Genomic DNA, 17502 nt, shown 5'->3' on the forward strand with positions numbered 1-17502 from the left:
GCGGTGACTAATAGCGGCACAACATTGTCTCGGGATAAAATAGCGCCGGGGCTGTTTACCCGCTCCATGGGGGTTCGCTATAAAAGGTGCCGGGACCGCCGCGCCGGCCAGACGCGCCGGGGCGCACCGAGGCGCTGCACCGCCCGCTCCCGCCCGACGCTCCGAGACGCTCTCGCCGCTTTTTTTATCTTTTATTAACATTTTGCACGCCTCCCTTTGTTTTTACTTTTTGGCTTTTTTAAGCATTATTATTATTATTATTATTATTTCATCCTTTTTTCCCCACCACCTCCATCCGCTCTCCGCTATGGATTATTCCCAGATGCTCGTCTCGCTGCTCTTCGTGCTCTGCCCGGGGCTGCTGCCTGCAGGTAGGTGCCTGCCTCCAACCCCTTGTTTCCCATGGTTGGGGGGCGGATCTCCGCCGAGAGGCGATGGGAGGCGGGTTGCGGGGGTGCGCGGTTCGCCCCGCGGATGCTGAAGCATCCCTCCTCTCTCCCTCCCCGCAGCCCCCGGAGCCGACGCGGGCACCTCGGCCACCCCCGCGCTCCGCCGCGCCCGCCGCTGCTCCTGCTCCTCGCTGCTGGACGAGGAGTGCGTCTACTTCTGCCACCTCGACATCATCTGGATCAACACCCCCGAGTGAGTGGCTGGGGAAGAACGAGCTCCCTGGGAAGGGGTGGAAGGGATGGTTACTCGCGTCGCCTACCCTCCCGCCTTCCCTTTCCTCCCGTTTTTATGCAGAGGCACCGTTCGAGCAGGATTTGGCCACCTAGGTTGAGCATTTAGCCCTTGACGCACCTGTGTGCCCCAAATTTGAGCAGGAGCGTTTCCTTCGGGTGCCGCTTAGCAAAGGCTGCGGGATGCTTTTCGCTATGAATCAGAAGCAGACAGAATGCCAAAAGCACGATCATGCCAGCCAGAATTTGTCTGACCGTTTTTCTTTCCAGCCTAGGAGGGTGCTAGGAAAGTTGCTTTGGCAGAGGGCGGCTCTTCACTGTCTCTCGCTCTCTGCTGTGAATTAACTCATCCCACATGTTAATGGGCTCATGTATAATGTCCATTTATACGCTTTCCTCACCAAAAAAAGTAGTGAGCAAGCTAGAGCCTCAACTGACACTGCAAATGCTGATTTTGGTGATTTGCTTTGCTGCTGAGTCTCCTCAAGAGCTGCTCCTCGCTTTCATTGCTTCTTTAGGTGTTGCCAGTTACCAAAGTTCAGAGATGAGGTTTTATTGCTCTCTGTCACACAGGGAGGCACGGCAGCCTTATGAAATTACAATTAAAAGCTCATTAGCCTTGTCAATAGCCCTGCTAATGAATATGTTGTGGGATCATCGGAAGCATTTGCATGGAGATTATGACCAAAGAGGCATTCCCAATCCCACAACCTTTACTCATGCAATCAGTCCCATTGATAAGATTACCCAAAATATCCTGCTGTTCTGAAGCCACAGAATTATTTGAATGACTTTCATGTTGTCTCTTTGATCACAGGAAGACTGTTCCATATGGTCTCGGAGGTCCTTCTCGATCCAGAAGATCGCTGAAGGACATGGTGCCAGAGATGCTCACTGAACCTAGCAACAGATGCAGATGCGCCAACCAGAAGGACAAGAAATGTCTGAACTTCTGCCAAACAGGAAAAGATCTCTGGTGCGTCTATTGTTGCTACTCTTTAAAAGGCAGTGCATGCGAAAGGGATGGATTGTGGTAGCGTTACTCATTTTGACACTTGCTGAGCAAATGATCTGCCCAAAACCTTGCCTCCTACCTGAGTGCTCACGCTGCTATGGTTTGGCCCAGAAAGTTCATTTATAACATGCCTTGAGAAGTGGTTGATGACACCCCTCACCTTGTGGATAGCAGACTTGTTGGGTGTTTTTTTTTAACGGCAGCATCTTTTCACTTTTAACAGGGCTCAGTCCACAATAGAGAAAACCTCGCGTCACAGCAAGAAAGGTGGCAATTGCATTGGACTCAAATGCATGAGCCGACAGCTTGATGACAACAGGAAAATGAAGAGGTGAGTTTCTTCTCATCCTGTTGTAGTTCCCCGGAGCAGCAACAGAGAGCACAGTTCACCTGCCTTTGGGTCAGTGTGGGCTTAGCTGGTGATTTCAGCTTGACAGTTTTTGCGGAATCGGTGAAGATATCTCGAGGGTTTTTGTTCATGCAGTGGGTTCTTAGCTTGTGAAGACATGAGTGCTAAGATCTGCCTAGCGTTCTCCATTTGCTTAGAGGAAGCAGACTTAGTTATTGGCCTAAAGATGCATCAAGCTTCAGAAGAGTGTGAAGTCATTAAATACTGGCAGAAATAGAGCCTGTCATTTTGGTGTGTTCATGTAATATCTTAACTAACAAAAAATATTATATCCCAACTATTCTAAAATGAAATTGAGTCAGAATACCTTTTCTTAGATGCTTTACTCCATTTTACTGCAGAAAAAAAATTATTGGTTTATCCATGTTTTGAATATAGTGTTTCTTCTGGCTGGTAGGACTGGCTTTTTTAGAAGAAGGCAGGAGGTAGATTCCTGCCTGCCTTATCCCTTGCATTGCCTGATAAACCTATGTAAAATGAACAGGGGATGTCAGCGATGCAGTTGACTGCAAAAGGGTTGAGGAAAGGTAAAATGAAGACTAAACTAGTACTTGAGACTAATTCAACATTTGAGATTCAGAGTAAATGTCAGGACTGCCCTTTGAGATCCATACATTAATTGAGTGGCAGTAGGTAGCAATATCATTCCACGGTGCAGTTCAGAGGTGCAGCTATCAACCCCACAGGGGAGAAGTCATCTTAGAAACGGAGCGCAGGTACAGCTATATCAGCTCTGGCACTCAGTGTTCAGCCATATGCCCATGCCAAAATATGGCATACAAATGTTTATCCATACAAAAGAAGACCCTTTAGTGCTGCTTTCACAAGCAGAACAGGATCTATGGGAGCAGACAGCCTGATGATTTTGGTTGAGACTTAGACCCTGGAAGCCTTAAATAATTTTTGAAAATCGGTCATACTTACTTGAAAAAAGCACCCATTTATTGGAACAAGAATTGGGTTTGTCTAAAAGAAACAAACCAGCCAAAAAGAATAACACTAAAGACCTCTAGATTTAATATGTGTTACTTAAGGAAGTCTGGGAAATCACTATTTAAATGAATACTTTAACTTATTTTTAATATTTGTGTTTAAATTCTGAAGCCAGTATTTCAAGTGGCTTAAGTTAGTGTAATTCTGGCAGAGAATCCAAGCAGTTACTGGACAGCAGTTACTGAGGTTCCTATGGCAGAAATCTAGACTAAGACTTACATAGTAAAAAACTGAATGTCTGCACACTGGAGAGTCATCTTTATTATTGTAATAATGAATAATTTCAATTTCTTGGTTTTTGCAGGCTGGAAGCAATTGGTAACAGTATCAAAGCTTCCTTCAGCATTGCAAAGCTGAAGGCTGAGCTCCAGAAAGGGTGGAAGCTGAAACATAACAGGGCAAACAAAAGGCAAAGCATCTGGGAAAGCCTGAAAGCATCCTAGTGGGAAGATCACCTGAGTCCTTCTCCGCCACGCTTGCTGACAAAGCGTCACCAAAACTCTCTCTTGACTTCTAACATTCCACAATGGTGAAAGATCTCTCTGTCCATGTGTTTACGTAGCAGAGCAACACTCTAAGGAAGTCCCATGTTTGGAGGTTTAAAAGCAAAGGATTTCATCGTTTTGGAATTCAGATGGACAGGAAGAGGGGGTGAGGGGTAATCCATGGTAACATACATGGAAAACCATCTTTCTGAAGAAACATTTGAATGTTGCTTCTGGAATGTTACCCACCAACTGAGCAGCTCTCAGGATCTACTTCAAAAGCATCTTGTGTGGAAGATCTCACAGATGTGCTTAGAAAGGACAGAAAGCGAAATCTGAGCGGACAAATGTCAAAGCAAAAAAGATTTCTGCATTTTGATTAAAATGCAAAAATGAAAGCCACAGTGCTACTTTAATCAGGACTTACTGCATAGATACACATCTACCTCGCATACTGTTTGTTGCACTCCTGCTAGAGTATTTTTACACTTTGTTATTGCCTTAACTAATCAGCTGCAACCCTTTGCCTTTTTTCAGAAGTCTAGTTTACTTGTACAGCCAGAGTTATCTGAATGTGGGTTAGACGCTGTGGTTGTTTGCATAGTTAGAGTCCTTTGGTTTTGGACCAAAGGACCCTTCAATATAAAATAAAAGTTAGAGGACACTACTAGGTTTCCCATAACAAGGATATTTGGCTAACTGAAGTTCTAATAATAGAAGTTGTTGTGTCTCACATGACACCAAAAATGTACTGAACTGGGGATGTACCAGAGACTGTTGTGAGATTTATTCAGTGCTTTGATTGGTGGAAATGCATAAAGACAAGGGGTTGTTTTGAATTATGTCAAAAGGCTAATATTGGGTGAATGTTTATTGCAGTGAATTTATTCACATTGTTGAATTTACTGACAAGTTGAATCTTATGTGCTTATTTTTTTGTGTTTTGTATTTATATTTAGACAAGTTCTTAATTATGTTTACCATGTTGAATACACATTGAAGTAGGCCATATTGGTCTATGCATGTTTTAACTGTTTCTGTATGAAATTGGGAAATGCTTTATGCCTATCAAGGTAAATATCTTCATAAATAAATATTTTTAATGAGTGTATTGGCTTGGTTTTCACGTGCCCCATGTTTCCATAGGCTGCAGGTCCGCTCCACATGGAATGCTGGCCGAGATGAAGTGTGTGCACATGACTGTCTTTCTGACAGATTAGCCGGATAACAACACAGAAAGGTTGTGACAGATGTGAAGCAACAGATAATACTGTTCTAGCTTCAAGCTTGCTCATCAAAACTACACAGAGAAATCTGTATTGGCCAAATCAATTCACCCTGGAGCAGCACTCTCACATGGCTGATGTCTTTTTCATCCAAAGTACAAATTCTAATGTTGGACTTACTATACCATTAAAATATGGCCAATAAGGGATTGGATATAGATTAATTACAGGAGAAAATGCACACACTGTGTTTTGTGGGCTATATTGGACTAAGCTGTGTTGTGTTCCTTACTACCATGCTAGCCCAAAAAGTCTCAGCCCACCCAACAGAAGTTAAAGATGGAGACTTCAAGGGAGACTGGCCCAAGCCCAGGAAAGAGTTGGAGTGATAGTCAAACTTTGCGTATCTCCAAACATTTTGGCCTATAGTGGTCAGAGCTAGAAATATGCTTAAAGCAGATAAATGGATTTTATCTTCTCTGTTCCTGTAGGGGAAAAAAACAAACCAAACAAGACCCATGAGAGTTAGTCCACGCTTTTTGGATAAAAAGAATTATTTAAAAAAAAACCCAACAACTTTACACATAAAATAGTAGGTGTACAACACCTGCATACATTGAATACATTTACTATTAAAAATTTCTGAAATTGTCTGGATTTCTTGTTGATATTCATTGATTTGCAGCTGAAAAGCTGAAGGTTGAATAAACCCTGTATCATGGTTCCTTCATGCTGTTCTGCCGCCTTTTAGGGTGGTAATTCAGTGGTGAGATGTCAGTGCTGGCAGCCAGGGTCTGACAGCAGAGCCTGGCAGGATGTGGGCCCCTGCAGGCACCCTTTGATCGCCTGTGTGAGCTGCTTGAGGCGCGTGCAGATTAGTGACCTCTGTCAGGCGTGAAGAGACCTCACTAACGCTCTCTGATTTTCTCTTTCTTCCCTCCCCAGTGGTTGCCTTTGGCTGGGAAAAATAAATAAGCAAGTATTTGAGGTGCTGCCTTTCGCCCAGCTGATGTGGCAGGCAAATGGATGGTGTGGGATGCCCAGGGTGCCATGGAAGGGGCTGCACGTTCCCATCCCAGTTGCTCCTGGTTTTTCTCTTGGAGGGAGCCAGAGGAGAGGAGTGATTCTGGGAGCGGAGGAGTATCTGCACTGTTATTAAGGATAACTGTCTGGTTTTTGTAGGTGACTGGGCTAAATGATGTTGTGGGTAGCCTTTAGTAGCCCAAATTCCTGGCTCACTGCTTAAGGGATTCTTGACAGATCATCCTGAAAATAAACCTGTTCCTTCTAGGGTTCTGTTCATGTCCGGGCTCGAAAGCTGGCTTTCATCTTGCTTTTCTTCCCCTCCACACGACTCCCATTTCTTGCTCATGCTGCAGTTTTTTGTAGTGAAGGGCGCCCACTGGCATTTTCTGGAAGGCACAATCCCATGGTCTTGAGAGGTAAAGAGCCTCGCATAATGCAAAGAGCATGAGGAAGTTGGGATGCTCCAATGTCCGGGGCTTAAAGGTATTGGGAAGAGTGGCTGAAGCTGTTCCATGCCACCTTGCCTGCTCCAGGGACCCCTTTGCCTGCAGCGGGGGTGAAAGGGGATGTGCCACTGCACTATTCACCTTCCAGCACAGGAGCATAAACTGCAGCCTAGAATCATAGCATCATAGAATGTTTTGGGTTGGAAGGGACCATAAAGATCATCCAGCTCCAAACCCCCCCAGCCATGGGCAAGGACACCTCCCACCAGACCAGGCTGCCCAAGGTCCCATCCAACCTGGCCTTGAACACCTCCAGGGATGGGGCAGACACAGCTTCCCTGGCCAACCTGTGCCAGTGCCTCATCACCCTCATTGTGAAGAATGTCTTCCTAATGTCTAATCTAAATCTTCCCCCCTCCAATTGAAAGTCATTCCCGCTAGTCCTATCACTCCATGTCCTTGTAAAAAGTACCTCGCCAGCTTTCCTGTAGCTCCTTCGGGTATTGGAAGGTTGCTATAAGATCTCCTTGGCGCATTCTCTTCTCCAGGCTGAACAGCTCCAACCCTCTCAGCCTGTCCTCATAGCAGAGGTGCTCCTACACTCTGATCATCTTTGTAGCCCTCCTCTGGACCCATTCCAACAGTTTCATATCCTTACTACGTTGGGAATTCCAGAACTGGACATGGTACTCCAAGTGGGGGTCTCATGAGAGCGGAGTGGAGGGGAAAATCACCTCCCTTGACCTTATCCTGGTTTATCCAGCTTATCCTGTCTTGCATTAGTGAGCTGGACCAAAAAGCAGAATTTAACAGTATGTTTGTCTCACTGAATAAGCAAAAGGGAACACAAAGGATTTTATCTTAAGACTGGCCCACATACAAGTACCAAGGTCTGTACCAGAGGTTTTCTTCCTCTCAAAGTGAGCTCCATGGCAGAGAGCAATTCAGTAACTCAGGTCAGAACCCTCAGTGAAAAAGGGGAGGCATGCTATATGCTAGGATTTATAGCACTGAACACAGAGTAGTGTAAAAGTACATTCTTACTTATAAAAAACCAACCTGTGTTCTACCTGAAGCCAATGGAAACACTGTGTTGACTGCAGAGGCAAGGGCTCTTGTTCTTGTGGCTCGAACTAATCTCACTTTTCTTTCTCTTAAAAAGTAAACTTTTCATGGCCATGGTCTATCTCCTTGTTAAGTGAGAGATGGAATTTAAGAAGGACGAAAAGAAGCACGTAGAGAAGAGGGTCACCACTTTCCACCATGGCCATACTGTAATGGTCCCGAAACAGACCTGACATATGCTCAGATCAAGAGGAAGGGAAAGGTCCTTTCCCAAGATATTACCAAATTGTATCTCCCTCAAAAAAAGCTTCATAGGAAAAGATAACTACTTCTCTCCAAAATTAAAGTTGGTGTGCTTATTTTTATTCAACACTGTGTAATTCTTTCTTGCTCAGCTGGTTTATTTTTATTTTCTGTGGATAACGGGTGTTTTGACTACATATCAAAACAAGGTATACAATAAAACAAAGCTTCAACATGTGAGTCAGGCTTCAAATCAGGAAAATACTACAATGCTATTGAAATTCTTTCCATCTTATCTACATAATTCTGACCTATTTTTTCCAAAAAAGGCAACTCTAATCTGTACTATGTTATCATGAACTGCCCCAAAATAATTCACACATGATGTCCTAATGTTGCCTATAGAAGTCATCAAATACCAGCCTGTTTGTTCTTGTTTCCTTATATTAGGATAAATTTAGCTACCACAACACACTTTTATATTTACAAACACAGAATAAGATGGATAACCACTATTCAAGTGCTATCTGATGTTTACTTTCTTCACACTCAACTGTTTGCCTCTGTGTGTATAAAACCATATCAATTTTTACTTCATCTGCATCATGGCACTATTATTAGGCTCCTTGGGTAGAAATCCAGCTTCCATGCTCACCGATATCTTTGTTTAATTTACTGTTCTTCCTTTGGGACCTAGGAAACACAAGGATAGAGTTTTTGATTAATTAGAGGAGAATGCTTGGAAGCTGCGATGGTGAGTGTAAGTATGCAAAGAGACAGAGCACCACAGATAAAGTACAAAGATAGTGGCAGGATCGTTTTTCCTGAGGTAAACATTGTGTGAACAATATTTCAGAAACTTAGCCAGAATAGATGTTCGTGTCTTTCTTTATTTTATATCTGTGATCAAATCTGAACTAGGTGAAAAATGATAGGGAAGCCTATTTCGCTGTTTCTCAATATGGTTAAACAGTTGGCTGGTATGTCTTAGCGATGTGCCTGGGACAAGTTCCTCTGCTCTGATCAGGTCAAGGAGACCTGAATTCGGCCTGAAGTCCACTGAGTCAGTTGGTCAGCCAATAATTCCCTCAGCTTTAGATGCATCATTTATGCCAGTGAAAATGAGAGCCGAATTTGACCCAGAAAGCTTTCATTCTAGCATAGGGCTCCAGTGGCTTTTGCTGCTATTGCTCCAAGTTTTGTGGGTTTGGGTTTGGATTTTGGTTTGTTTTTTTTTTTTTAATTTCTCTGCAGAAGTATTTTCTAGTAACAAATTAGATAAATATCACTTTGCTAAGCAGTAAGGCAGTTTGTCTCCAGCTCAAGAAAGTTGGGTTCAGAAATGGATGCACCCCATGGAGTTTGTGGTTTCATTGACCTCTCCAACTATTTTGGGGTCTGCAGAAATGATTTGAGTTCACTAACTAATTCAAGCCCACACTTTTGTTGTTGTTTCCCCCTCTGAGGAAATAATCATAATAAAAAATACTAGATCCTAAATCTAACTTTTTTTTTTGGCTAATGGAAGAAAGTATGCTCTGGACCAGTCACTAGAAACAAATCCAACCTCTGGTCTGGCAAGAAGAAAGCAGCACTGCATTTTGGTCATATATATTGGCTCTGCATTTTCTTCTGCCTTTCTCCATCTTTTTTCACAGACTCAGTTCAGCCAAGCAGTTCGTGAAGAAATGAAAAATTAGTGCCTTAAGGACTTCTTGTGCAATGGTAGCCACATAAATTGAGTGGTTTGATGGACCAGCGCTTCTCTTGTCACATTTCTTATATGCATTGTTGCAAGACATTTGTTTTTGTTTTGCTTATTTTCATCTTCTTTTATTCCTAACAGGAGTATAAAGCAGTGATATTCACAAAATAGATAGCAAGCTAAAGTGGACAGAAAAGTTGGGGAAATGGTGCCTGACATATTCTTATGAGAAATGTGTGGGCCTTTAAGTTCTGTATTTGCCTGTGAAAGGATTTCCAAGTAGCTGAGACATCTTACATGCTTTTTAACCAACAGCAAGGCACAGTCCTACAAGGAGTTAAATTATGTGGCCATCAGCTGCTTATGAAAAATGTCATAATGTAAATGTGCACAGACTATCTGGGAGCTTCCAAGGATACAAGGTGCTGGGTATTTTGCAGGACCAAACTCCCTCCTGAAGGAAGTAAGGACTTCTGTACTTCCTTATACCCTGACCTTGCTCACCTGCTTCAGTGGCCGTCCCTTCAGTAGAACAAAGAAGCACAAATCAAGAACCATGATGTTATCTGCAGGAGAAGTGCCTTGAGAGTGCCTGATGGGTTCTTCCTTCATGACCGTACCTCCCATCTGACCTCAAGGGAGACACCTCTTTCCTTACACATGGGCTGCCCAGCACATCCATCAGGTGACTGACTTCAATATGTGGCAAGGCAAGCAGGGATCAAAGAACCCATGCTGCTGAAAAGTGTGATCATGGCTAGGCTGCATAGAGCTTACCCTGCATGATGCTGGTGCCGATGCGCTTCTCAAGGGTTGGGAGAGAGGGTGGAGAGTGTGGCTTCAAGTCAGAAGTCACATCAGTATATGACTGTGAAATCCATAGATACCTCTACAGAGGCTCTTTTGTCTATGTTTCTTTTATGTATTCATAAGAAGAATATTTTCAAAATTTTTCCAAGATTTTACTCCCTTATCTTTCTAATATCTTGTGGCTTTTGCTAGGGACTTGGCCTACTGTTTTTCCTCCTGTGTTTCTGCTAACATTCTCAGTGCATATCCAGCAGGATGATTTGCAGTGATGTGCTTTCCAGTGGCTTCCAAACAATGTGCATTAAAGTTGTTAATTTAATTTTACTTCACCCCAAGTCTGCTTCGTCATAAGCACAAGGACATCCTCCGCCTGGATGAAATGCCAAGTGCCTGTGAGTGCTATCCTTTGCCCTGAATTGGCAATGGATTGAATTGCTGGTTCCAATATTGACCCTTTAGGCAAGTCAGAAAGTTGGTTCTTTGAACTAACTAGTCTCTGCTGAGTAATTATTTTTCTCCGCAAATATTTCTATAAACGTCTATACGTGCACAGGGGTCAACTTTCTAAGCAAACTATAGGCTTTCCTTATACACTCTTTTATTTTTTTTCTTTTATGCACTTCTGTGCTCTTCCTGTGCCCAAACATAGCTTTTGTGAGTTGCTTCTGTATGAAGCTCTTGTTGTATCTGTTTTTTCAGCCTGTGATCCATGAACATCTGAAGAGCCACAAAATGTGATTAAGGGATGCACGCTCATATGTGCTTTACAACAACCTGCATGTGTGAAATTCCTGGAACAGTTTGTAGTTCCACTGGAATTTTTATTTGGTTGCCCATATTACAAATGAAACAAGCCTGTGTCTTTTACATGGAAAACAGGTTTGAAAAGAGGTTGCAAAATGAAGTTGTCAGCATAGGAAAGTGCGGTATTGAGTCCAGCCATATAGCAAATACAAAAGACGTTGTTCCGATAAAAAAAGTACATGATTGTATAACTACAGTATCAGGTATTGAGAAGTACGTGTGCAACAGGGTACCTCAGGGAAAGCTTGAAACATTTACTGACTGTGCACTTGTAAGCATGCAAGTGTGCACACACGTAATGTAATCTAATGGAATGTAATATAACATAATGCAACATAGCATAATGTAGCATAACAAAGGTCTTCCTGATGTGCAACACATTTTGGATCCACTTCTTGGTGTCAGAAATCTCCACATGCAAGGAGTTCTCTGCCTCAATGTCTGGTTTTTTTATCCGCATTTAATCTAGCAGACCTCTGGTCAGGATGACCAAATTCTGCAGGTGCCTTTACAAAAGATGCCTCACAAAGGATGCCGCTGTTCACTGTTATGCAGAACTGTTGCTTTTTCCTGGACTTTTAGTCTGTTAAAATAAATAACATCAAATAAACCCATGTTGTTTACATGGATTTTTTCACTATGAGGTCCACAAGGATAGAGTATATTTGCCCTCAGTTTTCCCTCTCTGGACAGCACAGTTGGAGAGCTCTGAATGGTTTATGGTCTAATTAGAAACAGACCCCAGGTTTTGTATTTTTTTCTTTTTACTGATTCCAGTTTGTTTAGCTGCTCAGCAGGGATTTGACAGAGGCATTGTTAAGGAGACAAAGGACCTCTGGCTTGGGTGACATTAGTGTGCTAAGAGATGCCTCCTTTTCACCTGACAGCCTAACCAAATTGGGTCAGGTATCGGAAAGACTGACAAAACATTGGAGGGCATGAAATATGCAGCAAATGACTGACTTGCACATCCTACCTGGCTCTGGCCACAGCAACAACTTTGCAGAGGAGCTGATGCAGAACTGCCCTTCTCTTTTCACCTGACAAGCTCAAACAGCTGATAAATTACCAGAACTCATTGTTGCCCTGACAGGCCTTTGATCCCTGGAAGAGCCAGTTTATAAATGATGGGCTCCTTTTACATGCCACTGCTGATGGAGCTGCTGAAATAGTTATAAAGTCAATAATCCCTGCAGTCTGGGGATCCTTTAGTTTTCTCCCGTTTATTCAGGAGACAGTTCAAAGTGTCTGCAAATGCTCATTTCCGTCTTTTCCCAGCACCCTGCCCAGAAAACTTCAGGCATTGCCACTGGAGTGAGGTTTGGTAAGGAGAGAGAGTGAGCATCTGAAAAGCAGGCTAGTCCAGATGAGCACTGAGCATAAAGCAGGATGGTCTCCATGTCATAGCCTCAGCTACTCAGGGTGGTCTCTCTGGAAAGAGAAAATTGTCAAAAATACAGGCAGAAAGGCAAAGTGGGAAAATTTTGAATGATAAACAGCATCATGGGACATGGAAGCATCTTAAGAGTGGCAGTGGAACAGAAATCCCATTTACAGCTCCTAGAGTCCAGCCTCTACAGGGAGCCCAGCTGGTCTGTTTCCCCGTGGCATGCTGTCTCTCCTAGAGACAGAGCTTCTAGGAGTGTGCTGGCATGTCTCCTTCACCTGTGGCCATCTGGTCATGGTACAGAGGAGCGCCAAGTGCTGGAATAAAAAATTCTGCTATGTGGTTGTCTGCAGGTGGCTTTAAGTGGCCAGAGCCCACTCTACAACACAATGATTGTGCATTCTTGTTTGGCTGAGTGCAGACCTGGCTTCACTGATCTGAAGGAACAAGCTAATATTTAGCCAAACAAAGCCCCTGTGATGGGACCTTGTGTGCAGAATTTGGTCCTATAGCTGTATTTCAAGAGTCTATCAGGAGCACCACATGATGGAGAACCCAATGAAGCCACACCCTTGGGCTATTTGAGTAAGTTTCTAGCTCTTTTGTAACAGATTAATTTACAGAGTGGTCAGGATAATCCAGAGGCCATGTTTCTCTTGCACAGTCATCTGACAGCTTCCTTTTCACCCCTCACCCCCCACCCCACCCCTCATTTTGTTGATTGTGGAAAAATCATGCATAAGTATAGAAGGATACTTAAGAGGAGTGATGGAAATGGCAGATGTGCATGGCTTGTAGAGTGACACTGTTCTTGCCCAGCATAGTTCTTTGCCATCATACCAACTTTGGAAGTTCTTCAGACTAATAGCCTGCTTAGCATGCAGGTGATCCATAGGGAGATTTTTCTTCAGGACACAAGAAGGCCTTAGGGCTGGGAAATAAATAATAAGAAAGTTCCTTAAGTAATATTAAATGGTGTTAGATGCAATGTGTAGTCTTCCACTTGAGGGAGAATAAAGACTTTTTGCAAAGTGGAAAAAGATTTTGGAATGAGTTTGCATCACCATCTTATGTAGTAAACTGACAGGAACTTTGTAGAAGTTGACAGCCCCAGAAGAAAAGAGGAATCTACCTCAAAACTATGTTTCCTGAAACTAGATTTGGAGGGCAGCCTTAATCACTATGCACTGCAGGGATATACAGCTTGAAGAGGCGATAAGACAGAGGTAGGAACAACACGAGAGTGAAAGAAGATTGAAAAGCCTCAGTCTGCACAGCCTCTTGTTGCATGTTACTTTCTGAGCCTAAAGGCCCCATGAAACTCCCAATGACAAATTGCCTTCCAAAACAGGAAAGGCAACAAGAATGTACTGAGATGAGCAGAGCAGGGTGATCGGCTCAAAGTCCTCAGCCTGATACTAATTTAGTGGCAATTCAATATTGAGCAATTTATTCTAAGTATGCTATTCCCCCTGAAGTACCAGTATGCTTCTCAGCTGAGTAACGAATTTAGAAGAAGACACATTTTCAGATTAATTAACATCCACTAAACCAGGAATGAGGGTAGGGCCAAGGAAAGGTAGAGCCAGTCTAATTTTTTTGATAAATGGCTACATGCAGAGTCTAGGGAATCCTCTCCATGGAAATAAGATTGTTCCCAAGACATTTTGCCATGGGTACATGATAAAAGAGATGAGTGTGAGCCAGGAGAACAGGTTGATATGGAGAGATCAGAAACAAGACAGTGGGGTAAACGCACCAGAAAGACCTAATGGCTATGTTGAGAGACAGTGGGAAAAAAATTACTAGTTTAATGCTACTGAATTTATATAGTTGACTGGTGTACCTAAGCTGAAAGGAGTTTCCTCTGGAGGCATCTGGTTTTCTCCCTTGACTTTGTGAAGGAACCTATAGAGGGGTGGCTGTCACAGAGGTGAAGTTGGGACCACATCCACCTTGCCTTCATGAAGTAGCATTTGAGGGATGCAACTGTATTAAACAGATGGGAATGTTTTGGGGCCCACTGCATTCAGCATCTAATTTTCTCAAGGGAAAAATGGATTTGCCATAGAAAAATAGCAGAGGAGATATTTATCAAGTGCTTTCCCACAGATAAATAATAATCTTCAAATATGTTCCAAGAGGTAAGCAAGAGCAAGATGCACTGTCTAACAGTTATGCAATAAACTGAAGCTATGATGAAGAAAATAGCATAAAGGAAGCTCTTGGCAGGAGTAACACATCTTCTTAAGCTGGGTTTCTAGGGCAGGCTTAATTACTGTGAATTAACTCTGGGACATCCCAAGGAGGCAACAAGACAGAGACAAGAAAGAAACAGGAGGTACGCTAGGCTGAAGAGAATTTCATTCCAGTCAAATGCTGAATAAAGCTAATTCCTGCAGCCTGGCCTGCCACCCTCACGTAGCTGGATAGCTATGTGAGTGGATAGCTGGGCTGACTCAAGAGGAAGAGATGACTAGTTTTGATTATCATACTGAGAAAAAAAAAAAAGAAAATTTCTTCATGCTTTTTTCTGACTTAGTCAGCTATATGGAGAGCCTGTCACACCCAAGAGATGTTATTTATATTGTACACTTCCAGGACATTTCTCTCCACAACCTCCTTTCATTGGGAAATCTCCTGCCTTGAAAAAGGAGGAAGGGCAAAATAATTAAACAAAGCAGTTCAAAAATAAAATTATTGGAAAGTTCCAACTTCAGTGTGGTTACAAAGGATGTGGAAACAGCACTGAAGCTGTTGCTTTCAGTAGCATCAGAGTATATGCCAGGATCTCATTGAAGATCAGTTCTTAGAGTATCCACTCCCAGCCTGAAGAAATTTTGTGAATGTATACCATGTGTTACTACAATGAGAATGTCAGATTACTTGGACAGCATTGGCATTCCTTGACAAGGACTAGTTCAAAACTTGTTTCTCAATGTTGGAACTAGATGATCTTAAGGTCCCTTCTGACCCTAACTATTCTATGATTATATGATGCGATTTTGGCTGGTGAAAAAGTTGAAGTCCGTGTGGGTCAGCTGAAGTTTCTAGAGTGGTATCAAACATGAGGATCAAGAAGGTCCAGGCCCACCATGGTCTGCCTTGAAATATCTAGGTGACATCAGTGAACAGTTATGTTAGCTTTGAGCCAGGTGGGTACTCAGTGAGATCTGATAAAGTGCCTTTCTGTGCTGAAGACAGAGAACAAATTTGTGAGATGGGAACACCTTAGTTTGAATAAATTTCTTAGTAATGTTTGACAGCAAAGCATACTGCCAGCTGCTGCAAAAAAACTACTGTAATGGCAAAAAGGTGTAACCCTCTGGCCTCTAAAATTCACGGCTAACCACATACGAAATACATGCCTACTATTACCTTGTATAAGCTGAAATGCTGTTTTTCTCTTCAGTGGATGAGATGATTAAGATACAGAAAACTTCTAAATTGATCTTGACCTTTCACTGCAGATGAAAACAAGAGAGAGGACAACAGTCTATCTATCTCCTGTACTCTTAAAAACAAGTCCACAAACTTTTGTTGACTTGTCTTCTAATCCAGAGGCCTGTATGCAGCTGCAAAGATGGAGCAAGCATAGCTTATCTCCTGATAGTTTAGTGAGAAGTTTACCTGGTAGAGATGCTGCCTTCAAATTCAGAGGAACCTGAATTTGTGTTTTGCAGCATTGCAATGAAACAGAGCTCTGCTGAAATACAGGGTGCTGTACTTCATCATGGATGGCTGTTTTTGAAAAGCCTGAGGCAATGCCCATGTACTTGAATGAAGAATAACAGTAAGGATGGCACTCACTAGAAGTGAGTTTTCTGGTCAGGCATTGTCTCCTAGGAGCTCCCAGGTTAGTGGTGGCACTAACCCTAAAAGCAACGGAAGGTGGTCAGAGGGATAATAAACATGGTCAGTATTCATGTCCAACCAACCCAGTTTCCAAAATCTTTATGACTATGGGAAAGTGAAGAAGAGAAAGGTAGACAAGGAAGACATGGGAGTTACACACTATGGTATCAGAGTCTGAATAATGGAACTAAAGCATCACATCACACAGAAAATATATCAGTCTGGAAATCTTGCAGGAAGCATATTTCTTCTGAGGTTCAGAATAATGCCTTGTTCTAACCCTCTGGCAGGCGATAAAAGATTAGCTGAAAGCTGGAAGTGCAAAGTCTGCAGTGGCTTAAGCAAGTCTTGCCCCTGTTTTACTCTTCAATTCACGTTGACTTGAGTGGGACTTCAAGCTGTATCAAAAAGTGTAAGAGATGACTTTCCATAGGGGCTTCAAGAATTCATTGAACTGGGATGCAAAGTCATGGGGACAGCTAGACAGACCCAGTCCCACCATAGCTCCCAGAGAGCGTGTAATTACTAAGAACTTATGCCATTCTTTTCCAGCTGCTGATACCAACCCTTCCATACTTGTCTGAGTAATGCCAGCATTTGTTCAACATTAATACTTGTCTATTTCCTAGTTTATTGATTTATCTTTCAAGAACTTAATTTTCTAACACATTCCTAACAGTTTGCCATTCACTTCCAGATATTAATTTGTGACAGGGACAATAACTTAAACTGAAAGGGAGACTTGAATCTTCAGTCTTGATTCTTAAGTGCTTGCACTGACACCTTAGATATATAGAACCATTTTTTTCTGGTAATATTTTGATTTAAAAGTATGATTCAGACTAACTTGGGAAATTTGGTTTCAAGCTCGCATTGTTCCTCCAGGGTTTTACTGGGTTGTGTCACAAAAGATATATTTCATTATGTAATTTTGCATTTGTACATAGATGAAAACTGATGTGCAAAGCTAAGTGAATTGAAATTCTTCTGTGTTGCATTTCTAACAAACAATGCTTTTATGGGAAAGAGAGAACTGGTGAGGAATTGACATTATCATAAAAGAAAGATTTCATTACCACAGCCTTTAATGTGGAACAAAGTAATGCTGACATAAGACATAAAAATATTTTCCGTTGTGAATCAGGTGCCTTGGTCAAGTATGGAAGTATCTAAATTAATTTTCTCTTTGTCTTTGAAAAAGAAAAAATATACTGCTATCAGGACTTGACATAAAAATAGATTTTATTTAATGTGTCAGCACTCACTTCTTTTAAAGATCTGCAGTATTCTGAATGGGTTTTTTTTCTGACTTGCTAACTAAGTTTCCAGTGCAAATGAGTTACAATTCAAGAC

The 17502-nt window shown here is 42.4% G+C and overlaps 1 protein-coding gene across 1 annotated transcript; it reads left to right on the top strand.

Annotated features, from left to right (window-relative positions):
• The first annotated feature begins 204 nt into the window (after positions 1–204).
• On the top strand, positions 205–4693 carry EDN1 (endothelin 1). Its single transcript, XM_069853623.1, has 5 exons — positions 205–371; positions 510–642; positions 1498–1656; positions 1919–2026; positions 3402–4693. The coding sequence occupies exons 1-5, from the start codon at positions 308–310 to the stop codon at positions 3538–3540; spliced, it is 603 nt and encodes a 200-aa protein (XP_069709724.1). The 5' UTR covers positions 205–307; the 3' UTR covers positions 3541–4693.
• Positions 4694–17502: the final 12809 nt, after the last annotated feature.

The sequence above is a fragment of the Phaenicophaeus curvirostris genome, chromosome 3 (genome assembly GCF_032191515.1).
Source record: "Phaenicophaeus curvirostris isolate KB17595 chromosome 3, BPBGC_Pcur_1.0, whole genome shotgun sequence".
Taxonomy (NCBI): Eukaryota; Metazoa; Chordata; class Aves; order Cuculiformes; family Cuculidae; genus Phaenicophaeus; species Phaenicophaeus curvirostris.

What these genes read in the sequence shown, in the direction of transcription:
- EDN1 (XM_069853623.1), top strand. Translation starts at nt 308, where the DNA reads ATGGATTATTCCCAGATGCTCGTCTCGCTGCTCTTCGTGCTCTGCCCG. An exon ending in CCCGGGGCTGCTGCCTGCAG is followed by an intron (nt 372 to 509) that starts GTAGGTGCCTGC and finishes CCCTCCCCGCAG; the next exon opens with CCCCCGGAGCCGACGCGGGC. An exon ending in CAAACAGGAAAAGATCTCTG is followed by an intron (nt 1,657 to 1,918) that starts GTGCGTCTATTG and finishes CACTTTTAACAG; the next exon opens with GGCTCAGTCCACAATAGAGA.